At 37.4% G+C, this 10,757-nt stretch overlaps 2 protein-coding genes across 2 annotated transcripts; one reads left to right on the top strand and one right to left on the bottom strand.

Moving 5' to 3' along the window:
- Positions 1-586: 586 nt before the first annotated feature.
- Positions 587-3,204, top strand: LOC111321642 (acyl-coenzyme A thioesterase 11). The gene has a single exon (XM_022924587.2). The coding sequence runs from the start codon at positions 912-914 to the stop codon at positions 2,610-2,612; it is 1,701 nt and encodes a 566-aa protein (XP_022780322.2). The 5' UTR covers positions 587-911; the 3' UTR covers positions 2,613-3,204.
- A 1,299-nt stretch (positions 3,205-4,503) lies between these two features.
- Positions 4,504-10,745, bottom strand: LOC111322172 (uncharacterized). The gene is made up of 3 exons (XM_022925236.2): positions 10,387-10,745; positions 6,668-6,980; positions 4,504-6,123 (listed from the first exon to the last, which is right to left on the bottom strand). Exons 1-3 carry the CDS (start codon positions 10,600-10,602, stop codon positions 5,351-5,353), a joined length of 1,302 nt encoding a protein of 433 aa, XP_022780971.1. The 5' UTR covers positions 10,603-10,745; the 3' UTR covers positions 4,504-5,350.
- Between the last annotated feature and the right edge of the window lie 12 nt (positions 10,746-10,757).

Here is a 10,757-nt window from a genome sequence, read left to right as displayed (position 1 = left end):
CCAGAGATATTATTAGCTAGAAAAAAGGATTTAAAACATTTGTTCTTATCTTTGGTGACATTTTGGTCCGTTTGGTTGCTCGAATCTTTCTACTGAAAGGGTAGGGATTATTATAGTTAATAGCTAATATAATTGCGCATATTTCGAGGGAGCTGATTCTTTGAACAATGCTGGGTTTCTCACGAAGCCGTTTCACATCGACTTGTCGACCCCCTACGTCAATAACTAAGCAATGCATGGAGCATTATTACAGGTGACCAAACGCACTTCTTTCCAAACAAAACTCTCATTCAAACCTTTGCGACTAACAATAAAATAAATAACAACAAAAAATTAAAAAATAGCAAATATTTAGAAAAATAATTTAAAAAAAGAAACAAAACAAAATAGATGAAGATTAGAAAGGTGTTTTGAAAGAGCTTGAGCTTGAGATTGTCGAAGCTTTCTGAATATGATTAAAGTACCTATCACACGAAATTATTCGTTTGCGTTTTCTAAAATTTGAAGTAATCGATCTTAGCGCCTAGCGAGTTCTCCTTGACCATTTTGTTACTTTCTTTTGTCTCCGGGGTGAAGTTTCGTATGTTGCTTGAGAATGTTTTGGTTGTTTTGTTCCTCTTTTCTTGAATTCTCCAAGATTTGTCACGCCATCGTTTTTTCTGAGAGCCAAAACAACATGAGCTCACGCAATATGCAAATTACTACATGTATTTCTCAATTTACAAACACGTCCATTCTTATCAAATCCATTTAACCACTGAAAACCAACTCACTGGAGTTGGAATTCGCCTTTGGTATTCTCGCTTGTCTCAGTTATTGGCTCCTATAGAGTTAAATTGAATGAATAGATACGAGGTCACAACAAAACAGGAAACGATTTAGTAGAACAAATTTGATTAGAATTTGCAGCAATGGACTCCTACAAGAATATTACCGAAGTCGAAATGAATCAGCTCGTGCTTCCTTCGCATACAAACGAGCGACAAGAACACTGCCTCAGTGGTGGACAGCTGCTGAAGTGGATGGACGCAGCAGCTTGTCTGTCGGCTGAGAAACACGCTCGAACTTCTTGTGTGACCGCCTCCATGGACGAACTCTATTTTGACCAACAAATTTATGTTGGTCAAGTAGTTAACATCACTGCGCGAGTAAATCGTGCTTTCCATACAAGTATGGAAGTTGGAGTAAGGATACGAGTTGAAGACCTGCTTAGCGGCGAGATACGAAATGTTTGTAAGGCTTTCTTTACTTTCGTAGCCTTGGATAAGAATCACCAAAAACAGCAATTGACCCCCGTGGTGCCTTTCACAGAGGAAGAGAAATCTCAATACGCTCTCGCCAACGAGAGGAGGAGAATGCGTATTCAGTACCCAGTCAACCTGAGAGAGCTTGCTAAAAAGCAGAATGACCAGCATGACAATGAAATGTACACACCGGAGAGTGAGACCCGCTCTAACGGAGAGATTGCACCTGTCAATACCTCGTTAGAAAGTGTAGAGCTAGTTCTTCCTCCTCATGCAAACCATCATCAAACAGCTTTCGGGGGTCAAATCATGGCGTGGATGGTAGCTGCCTGCACCATCACAGCTACTCGCTTGTGTCGATCTCACCCACAGTTGGAAGCAGTCGACGAGGTCAAGTTCCGCGGACCCATTAAGGTGGGAGATAGGGTGGTCATCAAAACGATGGTGAACAACACGTATGACGTTCATATGGAGGTGGGATGTAGAGTAGAAGCTTACTCCATTGGTGGTGAGGTGCGACACGTAAACAGTGCGTTCCTGATTTTTGCAGCCCCACGGCGCACTGACGGCAGGGGAGACTTGAAAATGTTACCCAGGTTAATGATGGAGACGGACGAACAAAAACGGCGAGCATTTGAAGCTATGGCTAGAAAACGCCTGCGCTTTGAGCGTGAGCAAATCCGCAAATCTGTTGGTCCTGTGATTGCCATACCTTGGAACCAGTGCATTAGTCAATTGCTTAACTTTAACAACATAGAGGCTCTGGTGAAACTGTACCAGCTAACAAAATGGCAAGAGGTGCAATCATCTAAAGGAGTCACGCTCTCCAAGTGTGAAAGCGGCAACCATCTGTGTGTAAAGGCCTCGTACTCTATACACCTCCCGGCTGAAGTTATTTTCACTTTGCTGAGGAATGAGAAAGCCCGCAAAGAATGGGATCCTCTTTTGATTAAAGTTCAAGTGATAAAAGTCGTTGATGACGATGATGAGATACTCCACATGGTACTACAGAACAAGATGCATAACGCAACAAAACCAGATGACGTAGTGCTCCTAGTGTCACGCAGGGCTCCTTGTGATGGCAGAGACCACTTCACCATCGCCTACCGGTCAGTAGTACTGACAACACTACCCCCATACCCAGAGTACAATAGGAAAGAACACTTGTGCTCAGGGTTACTCATTAAAGAAACTGAAGGGGAGGAGGGTAAGTCTACTCTAACCTACATCAATCAAACAACACGTGAGTTACAGACCTACGTCATGAAAGATTTGCAGGGTGTCACCAGCTTTTACGTCAAGCGGTTCAAGGATCTTGAGAAATATATACTACTGAAGGCGCGGTCTCTCTTACATAAGATGAGTTAATTGTGAGTTCTTCGCTTCAGCATAGTTAGTGTTGTGGGAAAATTTCTTTTCCGATTTTAGTCAAACGTGTAGTCAAGCCATTACGAACCCTTATGTATTTAGACGTGAATTATTTGTTTAATTATGAGTTATTTTATAAGTCAAGGCTGTGCTCTAAGGAAAATTGAAGAGAGCCCAGTGCTCTGAAACTGTGAAACCCAGGGTGCCCAGCATACGCTTTTTATGAAAAAACTAAGATTCCTGAGTCGCGTAAGAGCAAAATTAAGGTGCCAGGGGCCACCGGGCGCTTCTAGGCCACAGCCCTGTAAACGCTGTGTAGAATATTTTGAGCCCTTAAGGGCTCTGTAAAGCTTTTCGAACTATATTATTATAAATCAATTTTTAGTAACTTTCATCATGCCTTGTATATTGTGATCTTTTATTGGATGATTTTTTTTTATTATTATTTGTTAACTGGAATTCTTGCTAAGTCTAATTTAGAACTGTAGCTTCCAAATGTTTCTTAATTCGCCGTGAGTACAAGTGTATTACGAAAGAAATAGTCTTCTGTAAGAAGGAATTAACAATGAATTAAAGAAAAGAATCAAACTCACCAATTTCCTGAGTCTCAGTTCGAGTGAGATGCACTTTCAGCCTGTTAACACGTTTACACTTCATAAAATTTAATTTTTGATAGAGATCATAGAAGGAGGGAGGTGTGATGTTTTTCAACAGTCCGCTTCTTTATTCTGCTTTTTCATTATGAGATTTTCAAAAGAAAACAGAAGGGAATGACATCCATCAGCCTGGCAATCTCTTGACTTTTTCTGCAATACCGTGTTATCCCTAATAGCGCTACAATTGAGCCACAAGGTATTTATGGAGCGCTTGATTCGCGGCTTAGTAAGAGATTCTAGGTCTTTCCGGCGCAAAGCGATTCTGTTGTTTTTCGGGGAAAGAAACTCATGTTCTTGGTCGTGCGGACAATCCTGCTAGCTAAGCAAGCTAATATAATTGTTCAATCATTTCTTTTGATCGTAAAAGAAAAGACACTTTTTTACTTGCTTGCTCTATTTGTTCACCTGTATGTTTTGTAGTTTAACTAAAATTGAGATTTCCATATAGTCAGTATTGTCTTGACATTGGAAAGTTTCAAGCTGAATGTGGCCCTTTCCTGAGCTGCTCAAAATTAGGATTCTTTACATTCCCTTCTCATGAACTCATTGATCAAATACTGCGGAGTAGGGAATTCTCTACCGTCAAGAAAGAAAAGATGAGAACTGTGGCGCTTGAAGGTCACTGAATGTGCTCAATATTTTGTCTTTGTTTTCCTTACGATCTTTCTATTGATCAGTTCAGCCAGCATGATTGAAAAATAAAGCTCGGTCTGATCCAAAAAAAACTGAAGTAAAACTTGCAAGAGAGAAGTACGCTGGGCTTCATCGTTGCTCTTACGACACTGTTTACTTTGGCAAAACTTTGTGGTTCCCAACTGCTTCCGCCGATCATACAGTTTAGCAATAAATTATTTTTTTCAAAGATAAAATAGCACCCATTAATAATAATGGTACTAATAACATAAATTCAAAATAAAAATAGACATTTGCAAGGAAACCAACAGACAATTTAAAATGTACGCTGCCAAGAACAGTTGATCAGATATCGTGCACTCTGGAGATAAGATTGGAAAAATACTGACTTGAGGTTGTAACCTTGTTCCCAGGCTCCTTTCTCAAGGGAGGAAGGGACAGGGTCCTAAAAGGCTGGTTAGTGAGGTGGGGGAATTATACTTATCAGAAACATTTGCAAGTGCAGTCAAACCACAACAAAAACAATTACTGGGTGTACGAGCAAAGAAAAGAGGAAAACAAAGACAAAGAGACAGGCAGTCTTTTATCGTTGCTGCTTCATGTTCGATTGTGTCTCAACACCTGTGCCTTTAATAATCTACCATGAAAACCTACCTACAAACTAACATATCGTGTAGAGTAATATTAAATGCTTAGTGAAAACTAAATTAATCCATATGTAATATCAACACAAGTGACTGCCAGGGAAAGCAAATTTGTAGTTTCCTCTATCTATTGCTATCTGTCTTAAGCAATAGAAAAAAGACAGATTAAAGCGTAGTGGAGTTCATACTCTGGAGCAGATTTTTAATGGATACTTATAGGAAAATTAGAATATTTTCCGTTTAATTTAGAGAAAAATTTCTTCACATCCTTATCCTACTATAAGTTTACAAGATGTGGATACAGTCCACTGAATGTCTGGACAAACTCTGTTATTCATCCAACTATTTTCATGCCATGGTGTTGCAGTTATCACTTTCCATTGGTGTCAGCTGTATTTATCTGTTTCTCAGTTTTTGGATTTTAATTCAACACAAGGACTTGATCAAGTCACTAAACTAACTAAATAAAACTTATTAAAAGTAGCACTTAAATTAAATAAAAGCAGATTCTTTGACTAGTGAAAGAACACCTGGCTGCTTTCTGAAAGCTGTATGTAAGGATATTTAATATGCAAATGAAGTAACATTGCTGATCAATTTTGATCTTTTTCAAAAATGAGATGACACCAAAATTCGTGGGCCAATCAGGTTTGTCTCTATCTATAGAAAACTGATTGAGCCACACCTTGGAAAAAGTAAAAATATAGGGCACAAAAGATATTTACAAGTTGACAACTGCTACCTAGAGAAAAAGATGTCACAAGATATACACCTAGCAAGCAAAGCTGGAAACAACAGTAGCAGTCTATTTTAGCAAACTATAAAGTATAACAGCATTTCCCTCAGGATCTTTTCCTTGCCAATGTCCCTCACCAATGTTCCGAAGTCCACCAGGAATTTCTGAACACATTTTGTTCACATCATTCCCTTTCAACATGAAGCAAAGAGCAGTGTTTTTCACTGGATGTGATTTTAGGGCTGGATGACAAACAAGTTGCAGTTCCAGTTTGGGTGATAGAGGGAACGTGCGGGTACTAAGGCCCTCTTCAATCTTGTTCAGGTGTAGTGGTTTCTTACCAGTGATCAGGTGGTAAAAGTGCTCTACTTCATCCATGTCCGTGTTCACAAAAAGAATAATGCGAACTCCAGAACCAGGTGATAGTTTCTTGACTGCAAACACAGGTCCTTCCCTATTTGCAGCTTTGAAATAAATCTCATCACCAGGTCCTTCTGTGATTCCTTGTGGCACACTGACTTGCTCCCACTCTTTAGAGTTGCCTCTTACTACACTCAAACAGCTTTCAGAATTTTTTTCTGCTCTCTGCGTAAACATTAGCATCATACCTACAGCCGGTTTTGTTAAACCACCATTATCCACCCGTCTGGTCTTAGATGCTGGAGAATTTGAGGGGCTGGATCCATTGTTAAATTTGTGTTCGGGTTCTCTGACACTTAAGAATGGGAAAGTAGATTGATGTGACACCAACAGCGAGGAAAGGGTTTCCTTGAGATTTGAGCCTTCATCAGTAGGTGTGGCTATCTCTATGAAGCATGGTGGGGGAGTTATTAGTGACACAGCTGAAAATGATACAAACACATTGAGTCAGTTCTTTTCTTCATTCACTTGTGGGAAGTGTATGGCCCCTGACATGGTAAAAACATGTAGCATTGCCAATTCAAATGGCTAAAAATGTAAAATCCTTTTTCAAGCCAGCTAGGAGTAAAGGGTGACCCATGTCTGAGATGGGAAGCTCATAGACCAAGTCAAAAACACATTTTAAGACCAAGCTTATGATGTCACTCACCAAAACATCAAAAAAAAAAAGATGAGACTTGCTCAATCCTACTTCACAAGGTTAATCAAAACTTTCCAGTTTGCCATTTTTTTGTTCGTTACTTGATCTTGCTTGTAATGACCTATATGGATCATGGCAGGGGAAGCGGCTATAAAGAAAAACACCCTTAAGGGTTGTGTTTTCAGATTAGAAGGACAACTTGGAGCCAATAGTTTGGCACTAAGACTTTTGTGTGCAAATAAACTCTATATAATAGTAATCATTAGATGTATAACTATACTCACAATATTTGTTTATCTTTATTCACTTATTATATTGAAACAAACCTTGAATCTCAGTGAGCTTTAAATGAGATATTTCCTCAATTTTTCCCTCTAAAAAACATTGCCCCAATTTGTCATAAGTGGCAGTACTGGAAAACTTCATTAACAGCTGAAGAGCACTATGGCGTAGAGGTTCTAGATGGTCATCTCCACTCTTCTGTGATAAAACTTGTCTTACTTTCCTGATGATTGCTTCATCAAGGCTGGAATTGCGAGAACTAGGTGTACTTTCAAAGCTTAATAAGGCTACAAGGTCATCTTGACTAGAAAAACTATGCCGACCTTTGATTACTTCAGAGCCCCACTTGCTGTGAACCTTCCAAGAAAAATAAAAGGTACTTTATTAATGATATTCCCTTCACAGATAGCATAATTTAGCATTGAGAAAGAATCGATATTAGCTATTAGTGGAATAGTTCAATTAAACGATACCTATAAAATCATTTAAAATGATTAATAATTAATCATAAATATGCTAAGCTATTTGCTGTTTTTTTTTCATTTCATACTGTTCATATTTACCCTTCTCACAATTCCTTAATCATCTCTGAATCCTCATTCTGGTAACACAATAATTTTGATACAAATATATTTTTTAAGTTTTTTATTATAAAAAAAAGAACAACAACAAAGTCTTCTATAATTATCCCATGTCCAAACTCTTGCTAATCATAGAAAAATAGTCAAAAGTGTTAAAATCATAACAGTGAAACTACTTTCCTGAACCTCGTGGTTTCACTTTAGTCCCCAAATCCCCCTTTCTATATTTTTGTCACACTAGTCTCCAAGATTGAATGGTGCATTATACATATTAATATATGGATTTAGTCATTTTTAATTTATTTTGTAGTGTCCCCATTTAGTGGTTATGTACTGCTATTTTAGTCTGACACTTAAATAAAGGTATTCATTCATTCATTCATTCATTCATATATATTCATATTCAACTGGGATTTCATACTTTACCTATCTGACAAACTTTTATGTGTTTTGTTGGAGTTTCAAAGCTAAGGACAATTTGTGGTGCATATTACACAGATAGTGTCACGTATTGATGGTCAACCCTGGACATGTCTCTGAAACAACAATTTAAGTGTGGAAAGAGGGAGAAAGATAATAATAAAGAGATTTAGCACTGTGTTTACATGAAACCTGGACAGCAAGAGTGACCATGTCGCCTTCTTTTTCCCGCCACTTTTTCATGTTTGCTGTTTACACTTCACCGTTTCTGTGTTAAAGTAACCTGTTTTGCATTTGCCATGTAAGTAAGATTTTATTCGCACTTTTAATGTCACAGAGAAAAAGTTAATTGCCAGAAAAAGGGCACCAAAACTATTTCTTGTAAGTCAATACAAGGGAACCTTCAAATCCACCATGATGTGAGCTCACACAAAGCTAAAGCAGTAAGGTTCACATCATTTTATGTGAAACGAGGAAGGGAAAGCTGACATTTGCTGTTTCACGTAAACACAGTGTCAAATCTCTTTAATAAAAACTATCCTAACATTTCATCATTGACTTTGAGAAGAAGAAAATTTCAGGACCTGAACCTAGAGGGTTCAATCCTCTGAGAAATTTGTTGCCATGAGCAAAGTTTATGAGAAAAGCCTTATCACCCATGTAATTTGAATGTCTTAATGTTAAATGCTGTGCAGGCACTAAAAAATTATATGTTAAGTTGAAAACACAGGCAATACAACTAGTGCCCAGCACCTTGGAAAGTAAGTTATGTGACACAAAGCCATTTTTGAAACTAACATGTGAGTCTTAGGTTTTTAACATACATGTAGCTATGATTCTAACCAACATACAAGTTAAAGGATACCAGTTTATATGTTTGTCTTCTCTCAATTGAAAATCATTGTAATTATTTACTAGAAAATCCAAACAAAGGATCTATAAAATAATCTTTTACCACAAAATCTAAATTCATCAATTTTTAGGACCTATGATATTTAACAATTATTCCACAAGCGTGCATTGGATATGAGATGATAGATACCCAACGAGGTGTGTAGCGCCTCGTTGGCTATAATCATCTCATATCCAACAAGCGCGAGTGGAATAATTGTTTTATTAAAAACGTCCCCAAGATATTAGACAAATCTTACATTTTTTAGCTCCCTTTTTTATTTTAACCCGACGCGTACGCTTACCATATTTGTAGATTGTGGTATATTGGCCATATACCATAATGGCAAAGCCAATAAAAAGTCTTGAATTGCATTATCCAATGATCCAGTTTTTAAAAATAACAGTTTTTAAAAATAACAGTTTTTAAAATAAAACCAAATTAAAAGGTAAAGAGAGAAGGGAAACATGTTGGCAGTTATATGCACAGCATTCCAAGCATTTGTTTAGTGCTGCTTTTCTTTTTCTTTTTTTTTCTTTACCTGATTTTTTAAAATAATTTTGTTTGAAGGCAATCTGATAGCAATGACCACTGAATTAGGGAACTTATGGTGAAAGTTACAGTACTTTGAAAATATTTTCAATGACGAAACTAGAGAATGAAACATACTCCTGATTATAAAGATAAGATTAGGATATCATACTCAATTGTTCTGGATAATTTCTCAGATTACTTCTTTTAGTTTTGCTCTTAATTTTTCAAATTAACCTACTACATTCATATCTGCTTAGAATAGGACAATTCTTTTGTAAGATTGAAAGGAACATTGACTGCTCACAAGGTATAGCGGGAAAAATGCCTTTTATAATTAAATAAACAGTACATGCGCGAATTTAAATAAAAATGGAAACTGTCAAACATACAGATTGAACAGACTTGTTAATTTCACAGTGTTTCAATTCACTAGATTTCAAGGTGACATTGTCTGCATAATAATTTCCTTAATATTCAAACCTATCAACAAAATACTGTTTAAATTCTACAGAATCCTCCATTATCCATAGAACACGACATCCTACACGTTTCTGCTATTATTCGTTTATCGAAACTTGACAAGCTGTCAATCACGAAAATTCCATTTCTTACAAATGTCATGTCAAATTAATGCGATAAAACAATACTAATAACAGCAACCTCTGAATATGTTTATTTCAAGGTGGCCTACGCCAATCGCAGTATAAAAAAAAATACTACAAAATTGACAGCAAATGGGATCACTTTAGGCTTAACAGGCAGACATGTCAACTTTCTATAAAGATAAAAGATTAAGAGATGTTTATTTCCTTTGGGAAATGGCAGAAGTTATACTGTCTACACACAACTGAGTCCGCGCTTATAAACGATGTCGAACTTTCACTTTGTTCCTGTTGGAGAAAAAGCCGGAAATACGCTACTAAATACACACCGAGGGGTTAATATCCTCAGTTAAAACATTTTAAGCATAAAAGGCGATATAACTAGATAACTAACGCAAAAAACTGCATCTAGCGCATAACTTAAGGTCAATCATGTCTCCATTTCGCACAACTTCATCATTCATAATTTGCTACATGCTTGGCGGACAATTTTGAGAAGACTTTCAAAAAAACGTTGATTAGATTACCGAATTCAGGGAATTCGCATTCAACTATCTCATTCCTTTTGTCTGAAATCTGTTAAACGTAAGCTAAGCTTATCCTATGGCGTTGACATCTGTGAAATCAAATCTCTTGGGGCATGCTTTTATAATCAACAGACAACCTATTGGTCTTTGCGCAATGTCGCGCGCTTTGTCATAAAAATAAAGAAGGCAATGCAAAACAACTGGTACCTTTTTCCTTCTTTGGGATTCTTCTGCAGCAGGGTGGTAATGAGCTGGCGGCTCCAAATGCGGTGAAAAAATCTTGCGAATCAAATATCGTTTCGGGATTTCCGTATCTTTGTCGAGGTGGATAAGTCGTGTTGAAGCGGCGTCAGGTACATCTTCATCGATATCATCTTCGTCCAAAAAGGCGAGATTAAATTCTTCGTCTTTTATATCAGCCATAGATTACACAAATGTTATATAAACGTTACAATCGATTACGAAGAGACCGTAAAAAGAAAGGTGAACCAGATAGCGTGCTTTCAAAACTGTGAGCCTCTATCAAAACGCTCCCCCTCGGGCAATGTTTTCTAAACAAATAACGCGAAGAAGTCTGG

Source organism: Stylophora pistillata, chromosome 4 (genome assembly GCF_964205215.1).
Source record: "Stylophora pistillata chromosome 4, jaStyPist1.2, whole genome shotgun sequence".
In the NCBI taxonomy this organism is placed as follows: Eukaryota; Metazoa; Cnidaria; class Anthozoa; order Scleractinia; family Pocilloporidae; genus Stylophora; species Stylophora pistillata.
The sequence above is the reverse complement of the archived record's forward strand: the minus strand, read 5'-3'. Positions and strand labels throughout refer to the sequence as shown.

What these genes read in the sequence shown, in the direction of transcription:
- LOC111321642 (XM_022924587.2), top strand. Translation starts at nt 912, where the DNA reads ATGGACTCCTACAAGAATATTACCGAAGTCGAAATGAATCAGCTCGTG.
- LOC111322172 (XM_022925236.2), bottom strand. Translation starts at nt 10,602, where the DNA reads ATGGCTGATATAAAAGACGAAGAATTTAATCTCGCCTTTTTGGACGAA. An exon ending in AATCCCAAAGAAGGAAAAAG is followed by an intron (nt 6,981 to 10,386) that starts GTACCAGTTGTT and finishes TTTTCTTGGAAG; the next exon opens with GTTCACAGCAAGTGGGGCTC. An exon ending in AAAGCTCACTGAGATTCAAG is followed by an intron (nt 6,124 to 6,667) that starts GTTTGTTTCAAT and finishes TATCATTTTCAG; the next exon opens with CTGTGTCACTAATAACTCCC.